The 17,080-nt window shown below is 45.8% G+C and overlaps 1 protein-coding gene across 2 annotated transcripts in view; it reads left to right on the forward strand.

Moving 5' to 3' along the window:
- Positions 1-255: 255 nt before the first annotated feature.
- The window catches only part of myo5b (myosin VB), a 59,850-nt gene continuing 43,025 nt past the window's right edge, over positions 256-17,080 (forward strand). The window contains exon 1 of one of the 2 annotated variants that reach the window (XM_047371803.1): positions 256-359. In XM_047371803.1, the coding sequence (XP_047227759.1) occupies positions 330-359 (30 nt within the window). In that variant the 5' untranslated portion in view covers positions 256-329. Of the gene's footprint in view, positions 360-3,029; positions 3,403-17,080 lie in introns of those variants that run through there. The other variant, XM_047371804.1, reaches the window with a different exon arrangement.

A 17,080-nucleotide genomic window follows, 5' to 3' on the forward strand; every position in this document is an offset into this window, starting at 1 on the left:
ACCTGAAGTAAAGGTTTATTGTTCACCTTGTTGCCTTCTGACTGCCAAGCATACTGTGACCCAGATAAACCCAGAGTGTCAGAGTTAGGTTTTATCCAGGACCCTCAGCCTAAGTAGGATGCATCTGTTTGTGAGCCACGTCTGAGTGAAGCCTGATAAAGGCTGGTGTGGGCGGGCCGACAGGTAAACAGCTCATACCTGCAGCAGGAGTGGTTTGGGAGTGGACTCATAAGCTGGTGTAAGAATAATAGCTGAGCTCAGACAGGTCTGAGACTGAACCCAACAGACACCTGAATGCATCACTGAGGAGGTACTGGTGGGCCCACAGGATGGCCTCTGATTATAACCCCTACTGTAAGGTAAGGAGCCGAGCCGCTGTGGGTTCTGACTGAGGGGGAGGGTGGGGGTCAAAGTTCACTTATCATGACATTACACAAGCGGTCTGATAGCAGCCAGGTCACCTAAACTTCTGAACTCGGAGGAGTTAATATATAAAACTACTGCAGCTGCTGTAGGGAAATATTCCCAAAGTTGGTTCTGACAGAACTTTTTTCAGGTTTATTCACATGTTCTGATTGGTTCTGATGACAGCTTTGGTTGAAAACATCAAAATTACCTCGTTCTTGTTTTCAGGTTGTTAACAGAGTGAGAGCGGATTTACAGCAAATCTGAGCAGAATTGTTCTGTACTGGATTCTTGATCCAGTTCTAGAGCCATACTTCCTGTCTGGATCATCATGAATTACATATAAACTATGTTTTTATTGTGTTTGATGGTATAAAAATAAGAAATATTAGGTTTTAAAGAGTCTGAAGGACCAAACAGGTTGTAGAACATCCAGAAGGTCAGAAGTTCAGCTGGTAGAGTTGTGTCTGTCAAACAATGTGGACCTTTAATGATCCTGCAGAAGATCATTTTTATTTATAGAATGAGGAACCTGGGCAGATTAATCTGTCATAAATAAAAAATTAGGTTTGATTTGTTCAGCTTTGCTTTAGGGATAAAAAAATTGCAATGTCACTCAAGTGCAGACAGATCCAGCAGAACTTTGGAAGCATTCCCAGTGGGCTGCTTCATATGGGGTTCTGGCGTTCTCCTATTTGAAGACATGTTATACAGCGGTGCAGAGACCAGATAGTCTTTAAGCTGCCTCAACCTTTCGGGACAGAAACTGAGTGGCTGTCACTTCACACCTACTCACTCGGTCGGCTTTAATGAAACTTTCTAACCTGGATATAATACAACAAAGAAGGTTAAACATATGTAGCCGTCTGTCAGCAGGAATTTGTCTTGACTGGGTGTTTTTTCCATAGTCGGCCCGGTTCTGTCAGATTCCTTTCCTTTTCTTTAACTCTAATTGTTAATTTAACCACAAACAGATTCAGAGGAATTCCAGCAGGAGATCAGTCTGAGGAGCCATGTGAATTTATTCATGACAGCTTCCTGCTAGAGACTTTAGAAACTCACTGCCAGGGCCCCTCTCTGTCAGGGTCCTTCACCAACGGGGTTCCTCACCACCAGGCCCCCCTCTCCCAGGGCCCCTCACTGCCAGGGCCCCTCACTGCCAGGGTCCTTCACCATCGGGGTTCCTCAACACCAGGCCCCCCTCTCCCAGGGCCCCTCACTGCCAGGGTCCTTCACCAACAGGGTTCCTCACCACCAGGCCCCCCTCTCCCAGGGCCCCTCACTGCCAGGGTCCTTCACCAACGGGGTTCCTCACCACCAGGCCCCCCTCTCCCAGGGCCCCTCACTGCCAGGGTCCTTCACCAACGGGGATCCTCACCACCAGGCCCCCCTCTCCCAGGGCCCCTCACTGCCAGGGTCCTTCACCAACAGGGTTCCTCACCACCAGGCCCCCCTCTCCCAGGGCCCCTCACTGCCAGGGTCCTTCACCAACGGGGTTCCTCACCACCAGGCCCCCCTCTCCCAGGGCCCCTCACTGCCAGGGTCCTTCACCAACAGGGTTCCTCACCACCAGGCCCCCCGTTGTCAGGGCCCCTCAGTGTTAGGACCCTCACTGTCCCCTCTTGTCTCATTCTGTCTCTTCATTTTTAAAGTTTTCATTTGAAAAATCTATTCAGATTTTTATGTCAAACATTGCAGTTAAATCATTTCTTACAGAACTATTATTTTCTAGTTTTCATTAAACTACTGGTGGCAACAAAACATTTCAGTCATTTTCTTTCTTATATTATAACAATAAACCACTAAGTCTAACACAAATTAATTGATGCAGGTAAGAAATGTCTCATTAAAATCTAATTTTCACAGAAAACTGGAAAATATGATTCAATATATGATTATAATATGATTCAAAGATAACTGGCAAGAGGTCTTAAAATCACTCAAATAATTGATGTTATTTTTTAGGTTGAAAATCTCCCACTGACAGATACAACATTAATATTACAAGTTCTGCAATAAATTCTATGTTTTTTAAAGGTTGAATCTCATGGACCTTTTGCTTTTATTTTCTGGTCAAAAAAATCAGTTCATTATTTCAAAATAAAAGTCTTTCCCAATGGGTAACACAGAGCACATAATTTCTGGTGGCAAATATTTATTAAGAGTTACTGACATTTATTTTCCCCTTTTCTTCAGTTTAAATGAACTATGTACTCCTAATGACAAATGAAATTTTTATTTTTATTTATTTATTTGTAAAAATGTATGGTTTAACCAAAAGGTTCTGTGAACATTTCATTTTAAAAGACAAAAAATATCTTAATTACTGTAATTTAAATAATCTTCTGTTTTATAATTTCAGGAACAGTCTGTATTTGTGGAATAAATGCTGTTAACATGATTATTAGATCGAATGTGATGAAAGTAAAGAACAGGCTGCTGTTTTCAAGCTCCGACCGCTCACACTGAGCCCGCGACCCTCTGCGGGTCCCCGAGCCTCACGTTGAACCACTGCTGCGTGTCTCTGCGCGTGTCTGTTTGCGGTTCCACATATGCGCGTGCGTGTGCGTTTGCCCTCAGTAGAAACCTGGCTGGGATTCAGGAAGCAGCCAATCAGAGGGCTGCTGGCAGAAAACACGGCGGTCAGGAAGAACCGGTCCGGACGACCTCGGTTCAACACCTGCTGGTGCTTCAGGTTCTACATCTTGGTTCCGGTTCAGCTGGGCTGAATTAGACAGTCGGATTCACAGAGAGAGGCGGTACCGACTGAAAGCACCTGCCGCCTCAAGGAATTGAGCTGATCCCAACAAAGTGAGCGAAACTGCCGCGGACTTTTGCTGCTTCTGCCCGAACCTGAGCCTGGGAGGTCAGGAACGGGTCCAGGACCGAACCTTATCATAGGGGGCTCAAATGGACTCCTAATGGGGATCAGATAAGAGTTTTAGACGGTTTGTGGAACAGAGAGGAAGAATGTCTGTGAACGAGCTGTTCACCAAGGTGAGTCCAGTTTACCTGAAAAACACCTGCCGTTCAGAACTCCCTTCAACTTCTGACCTATTCTGAGTGAACCTTGCCGCTATAAACTTGTCACCCAGAGGAGGTCCAGTCCGCTCCGCTGGAACCGAACCTCATCTTGTTTCAGGAGAATTTAAGGCTGTGATCCACCTGTTGCTGCTTGAGGCTGGAAGCTCCTCAGGGTGAGAGGACTGACCCAGAGAGGGAGGAAGAAGGTTAAAAACAAGAAAACCGTGGAGATGTGGACGTTTATCTGTAAGCCGAATTCAAGAGGAGGGTCAGCAGAGTTCTGATGAGTTCAGAACGTCCGAGTTAACTTCTTCAGATTTACACACGGTACAGATTAGTGTGAATACTGGTCTTGCTGATTAAAGTTCTGAGGACAGAGACAGAACAAGGGGGTTAAAACATAACAGCTTTGAGATATGAGGGTTTACGTGTGAAACGAATTTAGGAGGAGGTTCTGTAAAGTTCTGCTAAGTTCACTATTTCAAGGCAAACCTCATCAGATTGAATCTGTGTCACGTTTTGTTTAAATTCAGCTGTTTTTAGATGCAGTTTTGAAGGAGGCTGAGATGACAGGTGTTGGAACCACAGAGTCCACTCTAACTGGTTTATTTCATGTGTGGGAGCAGAAACTCTGGTCCAGGACCAGTTAAACTGTTGATGGTTTGGGTTGTCATACTAGAAATCCAGCCTAGTGCAGCACAGGTGATGATGATTCATCACAAAGTTCAGGGTCAGGACTGAACCTGCTGCTGGGACACTGATTTCAAGAGGAAATATTTTCTGATGTTCCCGACATCATGTAGTTCATCAGCATATCAAATCAACTGTGAGACGCTGTGAAAGTTTAGTTTTTCCAGCACTGACCCAAAAGTTGATTTTATTCCTGGTGGAGGTTCTGGCTATTTGTCCCTTTTCTCCACTGGTGGGAATCATTTCTGTCACTTCCTCACATTAATCAGAAGAACCACAGCTTGTTGTTCAGATGTGTCTGGAAGGTCATAGTGAATAAGGCTCCAAATTCCATCCAGAAAGGATGCTGCTGCAGTGATGTGATAAAGATCTGAGCTTTCAGAACTTCTGATTTTTCTGCAGCATATCCAACAACTGGGTCTGATTTCTGTGTTTGGTTTGCACATCATCAGAACCTCTAGAATGTACCTGGGCCTCTAGAATGTATCTGGGCCTCTAGAATGTATCTGGGCCTCTAGAACGTGAGCCTCTAGAATGTATCTGGGCCTCTAGAACGTGAGCCTCTAGAATGTACCTGGGCCTCTAGAACATATCTGGGCATCTAGAATGTATCTGGGCCTCTAGAACGTGAGCCTCTAGAATGTATCTGGGCCTCTAGAACGTGAGCCTCTAGAATGTACCTGGGCCTCTAGAACATATCTGGGCATCTAGAACGTACCTGGGCCTCTAGAACATATCTGGGCATCTAGAACGTATCTGGGCCTCTAGAATGTATCTGGGCCTCTAGAACGTATCTGGGCCTCTAGAATGTACCTGGGCCTCTAGAACGTATCTGGGCCTCTAGAATGTATCTGGGCCTCTAGAATGTATCTGGGCCTCTAGAACGTGAGCCTCTAGAATGTATCTGGGCCTCTAGAACGTGAGCCTCTAGAATGTACCTGGGCCTCTAGAACATATCTGGGCATCTAGAACGTATCAGAGCATCTGTGCTGCTGGACACTGAACAATAATTGGACCTAATCATGTTTTAAAGTGAAAATCCAGAATTCTGGATGTTTTCGTGAATGAAGAATGGAACAATAAGCCAAAGCAACAACCCTGCCACACCTCCAGTTTCTGGGTTTGCTTCACTCATTATTTTTTATAGGAACCGTTTTGATGCTTTAGGATCACAGATATGATTTAGCAGGAAAACCTGCTGGGTTCTGGTGGTGGAGAGTAGTGGAATCTTTAGGTCTGATTCTCCATGTTTGAACATCAGTGTGTGAAGCTGAGATGTTTTATTAAAACAGACCTGAATACATGATTATGATGATTATGATGATGGTGGTGACGGTGGAGCAGCCTGTCAGCAGCTCTGATTCCTGACCACTGAGAACCCAGCGTTTATTACTGCTCCGTGTTAAACAGGTAGAAGAGATGCTACCAGGTGAATGAGTTCCTGCAGAGCCTCAGAACGTTCTGGAGGGATTCAGCATCTTCATTCTGCATCAGTCTCTGTCTGAGAAGATTATTTTAGAGAAGATGGAGCAGAATCTGACTGGCTAAAACAAACCTTCAAACATCCACAGATGGAGCATCAGTCACATGATTTGGTTGAGGAGTTCATGTATTCAGAAGCTCCACCATGAGAACTTCTCTCTGTCTCAGCAGCAGGTCAGATTATGATGATCTCAGATCAGTCTGAGCAGATAGTTATTGATTCTTCATCCTGATCAGGTACAGATAGTTTGTTGCTCCAGACAACAGTTTGTCTCCAGCAGCAGATCCCTGATTCTGCTGCTGGACTCTTCAGGAGGATGGGCTTAAAGCCCCCCCCACACCACCAGAGCCCACCTAATCCTCCTCTGAGGGGGTCCTGCTGCTCCATCTGTTCAGTCATGGATTCTCTCTCCTCTTCTGCTGTTAGAGCAGCTCCTGTGAAGGAACAGCAGTTTGGAATCTGATATTATTGTGGAGTCCCATCAGTACTGAGAAGTTGGAGGTCCATCTGGGCTGTGGTCTGATCTTCAGATGGGCTCGGTCCACATGAGGACAGAAAATAACTTTCAGGGAGGTTGGAAGAAATAACCAAACCTTGGTTCCATTTTTAACTTCAAAGCTGCAGAGATGAGAACATTCTGAGCTTTGTGGTTGTTTTGTCCATCTTCATCTGGACTTTAACACTTAAACCAACCGGAAACCTTCTCCACTGATGGTCTCAGCTGCCATCTCCTGAACCAGAAGCTGCAGACACTCTAAACCTTGGCGGATGATCTGTCTGACCAATCAGAAGCCTCCAGAAAGGTCCTCTGAAAGGTTCCTGGTTCTGCTGCAGGGGGAACACTGTGTGATCATGATGATGATGATGATGATCCTGTGAGGGAGGTCTGAGTGGGTTTTCTTTTGAGATGAAGATTTCCTGGTTCTGCAGGACTATCCTGAACCCCTCAGGGACTGTGCTGGAACCATGTGGGCTTTCATGGTTCTGTTCTAAGATGATAAACAAATCAAACTGGATCTTTCTGTGAGTTTAGTAGTAAACCAGAACCTGATTTATCAGAGCTTCTGTCAGCCGTTGGTGTTATTGGCAGGAAGTGGTCATTTTATGATACGAGTCCAGATGACCTGAACTTCCTCTGAGTCGGAGCTGTTTACCACCTTCCTCCATTGGACTGTAGACACAATCTCATTCTGATTACACTCAGCTTCTGCTCGATGGGTTCTGGTTCTGGGGTTTACCTTTGGAAGCTCTGGGAACCAGTCTGACAGCAGAGAGCTCTGTCAGCCATGTTGTGTCTCTGCAGTAAAACTGTCCCTCCGTCCACCTTAGGAGACACTTTTGTGTCTTCTGGTTCCAGTTCTGATGAACTTTACCGTTTGATATGAAAAGGAATTGGATCGGTTGTGATGGAACATTCAGACCATAAAGCATAATTTCATTAAAAATATCTAAACTGTCAACTTCAATAATATTGTACAGTTTTTGTTAAGATTTGGATCAGAACATCATGAGCCATATTGTAGCCCACTACTTTAATGTGTTTGGCCTCCCAGCTGCTGCCCTGAGATGTTCACCATAATGAGGTCAAAGTTCATGCTACCTGCAGGTGTTAAGCTGATGCATGTGTCAGTCCGGTTCTGGGAGTCCTCCTGACACCATGCATGTTCAGGTGATCCTGGACCAGTGAACTGACACCGGTTCTGAATTGTGTTATCTCTATGATCCCCAGAGCTGACCTGGTTTAGTCCCTGCAGAACATCAGCACTTGTTCTATCTTTCTTTAATTTGGGTTTGCTCTGCTTCCATCTTCAGCCTGGTGGAGGTTCAGTTTCCTGCTGACTGTCTGAAGCAGAACCTGATGTCTTCAGGGTCTCTCAGCAGACTTGAAGCTGATTAAAACCTGACCCGTCTCTCTGCATGTCTCTCACGGGTCAGGGTCAGAGGGACACCTGTCCTCAGGTGTGTCTGTCCCTGAACTTGGCTTCACCTCTCTGCTGCTCAGATCAAAGTTCCTTAAGAGGTGGGTGGCGGTTGCCTTTATGTGCGACACACCCAGAGTTTGCCCTGAGGCTGATGTCATGGTGCTGACGCAGCAGGGGGCGGAGCCTCACCTGTGCAGCACCGAGAGGGAACATGAGGAGGCGTTTGGAGCGTCCAGGTGTTTCCATTCAGCTGCTTTCATAGAAACACGTCCTGAATGGAAGAGCCTGAAGAGACGCTCAGACACCTGAATGTCTCAGCGCAGTCTGGTAACCCGACAGATCCAACCTGCAGGGTCATGTTTCAGTCAGAACCTGCAGAACCACTCCTGCCAGCGCAGCAGGAACTGAATCCACCACAGACAGCGTGAACCTGATCACCTGAGGCTTACTTAGGACAATCCTGCAGAGCCAGCTGATCCCAGATTCAGTCCCAGCTCATAAACACAGACAGAAGCAACATCTGATCCTGGCTATCAGGTTGTGATCATCCTGATCATTTGGAGACCCGAGAGACTGGAAGATGTAGAGACCTCCTGATCTATGCTGCGTTTCTTCATATCTTCTAACTGTGACCTGGAAGAAAACAAATTCATGGTTTTAAACCTTTTTAACAATTAAAATCTGAAAGGTGTGGAGTACCTAAGTTTCCTTTGTGGAACCATCTTTGGCTGGAGGTCCAGCTCCTGGGATTTGTCTCCACTAGCTTCAAAGATCTGCAGACTGACATTTTACCTTCTTCTTAAAACATCTGTTTTCTAGTCTTGTCACAGATTCTCCGTTAGATTTCAGTCTAGACTTTGACTAGGCCATTCTAACACCTGAATCTGCTCTGACCTATTCCATCCTTTGTATCTCTGGCTGGATGTTCAGGCTGGTTCTCGTGCTGGAAGGTGAATCTCCACCTGAGTCTCAGGTCTTCTGCGGCCTCTAAAAGGTTTTCTTCCAGGATTCTCCTGGATTTATCTCCATCCATCTTCCAATAACTCTGACCAGCTTCTCCACAGCATGATGTTGCCACTGCCATGTTTCACTGTGGAAATGGTGTGTTCAGGGTCACAAGGTGTTTCTGATTTTCTCTACATGTAATGTTTCACATGTGGACCATAATGCTGCTGTGTCTCCTACAAGGCTCACAGCAAACAGGACTTCTGGTGGCTTTCTCCTCCCCATTCGCCCATAAAGGTCAGATACGTGAGCCATGGTTCTCTGTGGCTCCTCCAGAGCTACCATGGACCACTTGGCTGCTTCTCTAATGAATGCTTTCCTTACAGAACATCTGGAGTTATGCTGGGGTTCAGTTACACACAGACGGACTCTGTTTACTGCTAACATCTGAAGACATTTGGTGTCACTGAATTTCATTTAGTTGTGACAGAGTGAAAGTGACCGAACACAAACACACGGCAAACTTTTCCAGTTTTATTTGTGAAAAATGTTGAAAACTAAATCATTTTCCTTCCTTTTCAGTAAAATCCCCAAATAACACATAAAGGTTTGTGGTTGAAACAGGACAAAATATGCAATGTAGATAAATGAGCCACACACACACACACACACTCTTGTTTTGCTATATGTAGTGAGGACCATGTGTTGACTTCCATTGATTTTCAGTCATTTTCAACCCTTTCTATGCTCTAACCCTGACAATAACCCTAAACCTAACCATTACCAGTGCATGTCTAACCCTAACCTGAACCTAAAGTCAATTCATACCTTAGTCCTAAACCTAACCGTTAGCAAAATAGGTCGTGAGGACCAGCAAAATGTCCTCACTTTGGTACAAATGGTCCTCAGTTTGATGGTGAAATCAGGAAAATGGTTCTCACTGTGATGCCAAGACAGGAACACACACACACACACTTCCTTCTGAAAAAGAGGGAAATGCTTTAAGGTAAACATGGAGGTTTCCCTAATTTTCACCTGTGTGCACGGCTGGTTGTGTGTGTGTGTGTTCTTGTTGTTGCTGAGTGAGAACCATTTTTCGTATTTTTATCGCAAAGTGAGGACATTTCAACAAAAGTTAAAACAAGATGGTGCCGACGATGGCAGCCTCGGAGCTTTGCTCTTTCTTTGTGTATTTTGTGTGTTTTTATGTTTTTCGAGCCACAATCCTCTGGTCTCATTCAGCAGAGATGAACATCTCAACATCAGAGAGTCCTCTCTTGGGATTTTTTCACCATCTTTCATCGATCCGAGGTTCACTGAGCTCCTGGCAAGCGGAGCCGCAGTACTATACGGGATACTGCGCCGAAAGTGCTGGGGAAAACATGTAGTCCTGATCTGGAGTCATTTTCCATAATCTGTAAACCGTTTTATTCACCGAGAGAGTTTTCCTCGTTTATAATAATCGGCTCATATTTTCCACCGCATGGCTGCACTTCTGCTGCTGAAAAACATCTTGCTGAGATGATTACAGACCTGGAGAAAAAATACACAGACTCTTTCATCATAATACTGGGAGATTTTAACAGAGCAAACCTCTCAAATGAACTCCCCAAATACAGACAGCATATTAAGTGTCCCACCAGAGATAAAAACACACTGGACCATTGTTACACAGCTTTAAAGGACTCATATCATGCTGTTACCAGGGCTGCTCTGGGTTTTTCAGATCATTCTCTTATCCACCTCATCCCAACCTACAGACAGAGACTAAGAGCTTCCAAACCCAAGGTTCACACTGTTAAGAAGTGGACTGAGGAATCAAAGCAGATGCTACAGGCCTGCTTTGAATGCACAGACTGGACTGTTTTTGAAACTTCAGCCACTGACTTAAACCAACTAACTGATGTGGTGACATCATACATCAGTTTCTGTGAGGACATGTGTGTGCAGACCAAGACCTGTGTGTGCAGACCAAGACCAAGACCAAGACCTTCTGAACAACAAGCCATGGTTTACTCCACACCTCAGGAATCTGCGCCGGGAAAAGGAAGAAGCTCACAGCAGTGGAGATTGGGCGCGGTACAGGCAGGCCAGGAACAAACTAACAAAGGAGATCAAAGCAGCTAAGAGAAGCTACAGTGAGAAGCTGAAGAACATCCTTTCTACTGGTGACACTTCAGCTGTATGGACCGGTCTGAGAAACCTGACTGTCTACAGGAGCCCCTCCACCCATCCTGAACAGAGTCGTCTCCTGGCCAACCGTCTGAATGGCTTCTACTGCAGACATGACAAGAAGCCATTCACACCTCAAACCATCTCCTCCACATCCCATTCAGGAACAAGTTCTTCCCACAAAGCTACCAACCCCCCACCATCAGATCTTCCTACCTGCACTAAAGATCTCCGAGGAAGATGTAAACAGGCTCTTTCAGCGCATGAAAACAAAGAAAGCTGGAGGACCTGATAACGTCTCCCCATCATGCCTGAAAGCCTGTGCAAATCAACTCGCTCCGATCTTCACATGGATCTTCAACAAGTCACTGGAGAAATGTGAGGTCCCCTCCTGCCTCAAACGATCCACCATCATCCCGGGTCCCAAGAAACCCTCCATCCTAGGATTAAATGACTACAGGCCTGTAGCCCTGACGTCTGTGGTCATGAAATCCTTTGAGCGGCTGGTGTTGAAGCACCTGAAAGACATCACAGGCCCCCTGCTGGACCTCCTGCAGTTTGCTTACCGAGCAAACAGGTCGGCAGATGATGCTGTTAACTTAGGTCTACACTTCATCCTGCAACACCTCGACCGTCCAGGGACGTACGCCAGGATCCTGTTTGTAGACTTCAGCTTGGCCTTCAACACCATCATACCAGACATCCTCCACCAGAAGCTCGCCCAGCTCAACGTCCCAGCCTCCACCTGTCAGTGGATCAACAGCTTCCTGACGGACCGACAGCAGCAGGTGAGACTGGGGAACATCTTCTCCTGATCCAGATCAATAAGTACTGGTGCCCCCCAGGGGTGTGTTCTATCTCCACTCCTCTTCTCTCTGTACACAAATGACTGCACCTCATCGGACTCGTCCGTGAAACTCCTTAAGTTTGCAGACGACACCACTGTCATTGGACTGATCCAGGACGGTGATGAGTCTGCATACAGACAGCAGGTGGATCGGCTGGTCCACTGGTGGAGTCAGAACTACCTGGAACTCAACCCACTCAAGACTGTGGAAATGGTGGTGGACTTTAGGAGAACACCACCCCCATACACCCCCCTCACCATCCTCAACAACACTGTATTCAAAGAGTTTTCTTTATTTTCATGACTATGAATATTGTAGCTTCACACTGAAGGCATCAAAACTATGAATTAACACATGTGGAATTATATACTGAACAAAAAAGTGTGAAACAACTGAAAATATGTCTTATATTCTAGGTTCTTCAAAGTAGCCACCTTTTACTTTGATTACTGCTCCACACACTCTTGGTATTCTGTTGATGAGCTTCAAGAGGTAGTCACCTGAAATGGTTTTCCAACAGGCTTGAAGGAGTTCCCAGAGATGCTTAGTACTTGTTGGCCCTTTTGCCTTCACTCTGCGGTCCAGTTCACCCCAAACCATCTCGATTGGGTTCAGGTCCGATGACTGTGGAGGCCAGGTCATCTGGCGCAGCACCCCATCACTCTCCTTCTTGGTTAAATAGACCTTACACAGCCTGGAGGTGTGTTTGGGGTCATTGTTTTGTTGAAACATAAATGATGGTCCAACTAAACGCAAACCGGATGGAAATGCAAGATGCTGTGGTAGCCATGCTGGTTCAGTATGCCTTCAATTTTGAATAAATCCCCAACAGTGTCACCAGCAAAGCACCACCACACCATCACACCTCCTCCTCCATGCTTCACGGTGGGAACCAGGCATGTAGAGTCCATCTGTTCACCTCTTCTGCGCCGCAAAAAGACACGGTGGTTGGAACCAAAGATCTCAAACTTGGACTCATCAGACCAAAGCACAGATTTCCACAGGTCTAATGTCCATTCTTTGTGTTCTTTAGCCCAAACAAGTCTCTTCTGCTTGTTGCCTGTCCTCAGCAGTGGTTTCCTAGCAGCTATTTTACCATGAAGGCCTGATTCACACAGTCTCCTCTTAACAGTTGTTCTAGAGATGTGTCTGCTGCTAGAACTCTGTGTGGCATTGACCTGTTCTCTAATCTGAGCTGCTGTTAACCTGCGATTTCTGAGGCTGGTGACTCGGATGAACTTATCGTCCGCAGCAGAGGTGACTCTTGGTCTTCCTTTCCTGGGGCGGTCCTCATGTGAGCCAGTTTCTTTGTAGCGCTTGATGGTTTTTGTGACTGCACTTGGGGACACTTTCAAAGTTTTCCCAATTGTTCGGACTGACTGACCTTCATTTCTTAAAGTAATGATGGCCACTCGTTTTTCTTTACTTAGCTGCTTTTTTCTTGCCATAATACAAATTCTAACAGTCTATTCAGTAGGACTATCAGCTGTGTACTGTATCCACCTCCTGCACAACACAACTGATGGTCCCAACCCCATTTATAAGGCTTGAAATCCCACTTATTAAACCTGACAGGGCACACCTGTGAAATGAAAACCATTTCAGGTGACTACCTCTTGAAGCTCATCAACAGAATACCAAGAGTGTGTGGAGCAGTAATCAAAGCAAAAGGTGGCTACTTTGAAGAACCTAGAATATAAGACATATTTTCAGTTGTTTCATACTTTTTTGTTCAGTATATAATTCCACATGATTTAATTCATAGTTTTGATGCCTTCAGTGTGAAGCTACAATATTCATATTCATGAAAATAAAGACAACTCTTTGAATGAGAAGGTGTGTTCAAACATTTGGTCTGTACTGTATATTCTTTAATGCAAAAAACAATAACCAGAGAGCAAAGTATTCCGGAGTCAAATTCCTTGTTTGTATGTACGAACTTGGCAATAAAGCTGATTCTGATTCTGATTTTGACAAAGGGAGGACATTTTCTGGTCCTCATCTTTCCAAATTCTGTCCTTGGAACAGGGGTTAGGTTTAGGACTAGGGTATGAATTGAGTTATGGTTAGAGTGGGTTTTAGGATCAGGGTTAGGCACTAAAAATCAAAGAAAATGAATGGAAGTCAATGGAAGTAACTGAAAAGTCCTCATAAAGATAGTAAAACACGGATGTGTGTGTGTTTCCTGCTGAGACTCTCCAGCATGCAGCCGACATGCTGCTCAGCCATCGGCTGTCGTGTTGGTGTGTCCTAGATAAACAGGCTTCATATTGTCCCCAGGCCTCCTCTGATTGGCTGAGCCGCAGCATGACCCTGCAGCTCCGTGGCACGGAGAGCTGGGAATAACTGGGAAAACCTTCAGTTCATGCTGAAGAGTTGGCAGGAGCTGAACTGTCCCCACCTTGGCTTTACCAGTCAGCAGGACCACAGCAGGTTCCTCACATATTAACTGCTCAGAACCAGAACAGAGGAAGATTCTGAACCTGGTGTTCTGACTGACTGGGAATCAAACCTTCACCCAGCAGCCGAACACTGAAACCTGCTGTGATCAGTTACTGATGGTCATGTGACCAGAGGTGACTCACCTACATGTAAACTGCATGGAAATGAGCTCCTGCTTCCTGTGAGCACATTTCCATGGAAGGGGGAGAAGCTGCTGATGTCACTTCCTGTGTTCAGATGGTGAAGTAACATCAGCACAGAGGTCCAACGTTCCAGTTCGGTTCTGGCTTTTCTAACTGAGTGGCATCAGAAAACATTTCAGTTTATTCTAACATCTGGAGCTCAGTCCCAGAAAACACCAGAACCCTGAAGGTTCTGGATCAAATCGGGGGCACGCGGTTTTGGATAAAGGGGTGTTGAATAAGTTTCTGTATGTTGGATTAATGGTTCCGGATCAGACTGTTTTGAAACAGATGTTTTGGAATAAAAAAGTTCTGAACAAGATGTTCTAGATCAAATGGATCAAATGGATCTGAGACAGATGGTTCTGGATAAGAAAGTTTAAAAGCACTTGATTCTGAGGACACTCAGGATAAAATGGATCTGGAGCAGGTCTGAAGCAGATGGGTCTGGATCAGACTGTTCTCAGACAGATGGTTCTGTTACAGATCATTTTGGATTAGATGGTTCTAGATAAGACCGGTTAGATCAGAGGGTCATGGATAGGATCGTTCAAGATCATAGGGTCCAGGAACAGGTCAGATTCTGGATCTGGATGTGAAGTGCAGCAGCTGTAGCTCTTCAGGACCAAACCTTACTGATGATTGTGGATCAGTACTCAGAAGCTGAGTCTCTCTCACCTGTGTTGGCTGGTGTGAAGAACACCAGGGGGATGGGGTCCACACCCAGGAATGGAGGTAACTCATGATTGATTCCCAGAAGCTCCTCACAATTTTAGGAGAAACGCGATCATTTCTGCCCACAAACTGGTGATCATCAGACCTTCCAGTAAGATCCTGGGAAGCCTTGAAGAGGTTCTACTCGGTTCTCAGATTTGAATCTGACTGAAACTCATTGGTGGGATCAAGGAAGGTAGCTGCAGCATGAAGGACCTCCATGACCTGACTTCAAAAACAAATATTCAACAAAGATGAAGAGAAACTGGATCTGACTCTGCAGCTCAGACATAAAGCCACCAGAGCAGAGCTCTGCACTGAGCTGCAGGTCCATCATCGTCTGATTGGTGGACATTCTCCAGGCTGAGTAAAGGTGAGCTTCGCTGAGAAGAATACCTGTGATGGATCTCTGCCTGGTGTTGGAAACATTCAAACAGTTCAGTGAACAAGGTCCAAGTCCAGCTTCAGTCTGTCCTCTGCTGTTTCCATGTCAGCAGCTAACAGGTTACTGAGAAGGTCCAACTTTACCTTCTCAGCTCCAACCTTAGTAGATCATGGTGTAAACAAGGCTTTTAACCAACTGAGCAGATAGAAGTTCTCAGTTTTCCTGGACTGAGCTCAGCAGAGAGAGCTGGACCTGCAAAGCTTTAATGATTGGCTCATGATGACGTGCATTCTGGGATTTGTAGTTTCAGTGGTTTCTGTCGTGACAGTATTTCATGTGTGTGATCTGACCTGTTGGACCCTCAGTTGAAGATCATGTGATGAACTGTGAGTTAAGTTTTCAGCTAGGTAAAAGTTCTGGTGCTGCTTCCTCCTATAATCTGAGCTGCTCCTCTGAGCTCTGTGATTCTGTGATCCTCCTCCATCATCTCCGTCATCTCCTCTGAGCTGATTATCAGTTAATGAGGACTTTGATCTTCTGTGGAAACTCATCAAGCCTCAGCAGGAACAGTGAGGAAACCATGCACTCAGTTACTGATACCAGCTGAGCAGAATGTTCTGGGACTGAGGATGGTTCTTATCAGGTGACCTGGATCAGAAGACTCTGCTCATAATCATCCTGATGTCCTGATCAGGTTGCCGGGATGTTTGAGGATCATGTTGATCTCCAGAGACGCCTGCAGGTGGCGATGTTTGAGGTCAAAGCAGGGAGAGCAGCTGTCTGCTGACAGGAAGCTGCTGGTTCCGTTCTGCTGAGCAGTGGGTCAGTTAGAGTGGAGAAACATCAGGTTCAGTGCAAATCGGTTTTCTGTAACATCTCCATGAACAGCATCCATCAGTCAAGGTTGGTTCTGCTGACTCAGATGGGTTGGGTCAGAATTATCTGTTGAGGATAAACATGGAGCCGAATCTGGATCAGCTTGAAACAGGACCTTTAATTATAAAAATGTTCTTCCTGTGATCAGAACCTCAGTGAGAAAAAGTTCATTAAGTTTAATTTCCTCACAGCAGAACCGTTACATGGAGCCAGCCAAAGATCTGGGCCAGGAGCTGCTGTGGGTTTGGGCTTTACAGCTTCAGCTAACATGGATCAGAACCCAATGTGTGTAAAGTCAGAACTCTGTGTTGGCTCCAGCAGGCTGAGATCGGATCAGTCTGCTGACCATCAGTAAAAACACCCAGTGCTCTGGTACCAGGGAGGTGGTTCTGACTCGGTTAACAAAAACTCAGAAGCTGTTCCAGGCGTTCTGCCTTCATTCATGTGGGTTGATCAAAACGACTGGACCTCAGAACACGATCCCTTCATTTCAGGGCCTCAGAAGTCATTTTACACATGAAAGAACTGTTCATCCACCGCTTCCCGACCGGTTCTTCATTCCAGCTGCTTCTCAGATGGCTTGTTTCTCCTGCCTGGAGAACTCCTCCACCACATGTCGTCTATTCACAGCAGATCTTCCAGGCACAAGCACCACACGTGAAATCATCTCCAGGCCTTTCATCTGCTTAAGTAATGATGACTTAACGAGGGGGTTGACTCACCCGCCCATGAAGTAGCCTGCTGGTCCATTTAAAAAGATGGCGGCACCACGAGCTGAAACTCCTAAACCATACATCCAGTTTGAAGGTGGAAACCTTCAAATGAAAGCTGAGAGTCTGCACATCATGACCACGTCCAGAACTTCGATGAAGGTGTCCTGCTTGGAGGTCTGCAGCTTCTTGATAATGACCACGTCATGACCACGTCCAGAACTTCGATGAAGGTGTCCTGCTTGGAGGTCTGCAGCTTCTTGATAATGACCACGTCATGAC

This window comes from Girardinichthys multiradiatus, chromosome 8, assembly GCF_021462225.1.
Source record: "Girardinichthys multiradiatus isolate DD_20200921_A chromosome 8, DD_fGirMul_XY1, whole genome shotgun sequence".
In the NCBI taxonomy this organism is placed as follows: domain Eukaryota; kingdom Metazoa; phylum Chordata; class Actinopteri; order Cyprinodontiformes; family Goodeidae; genus Girardinichthys; species Girardinichthys multiradiatus.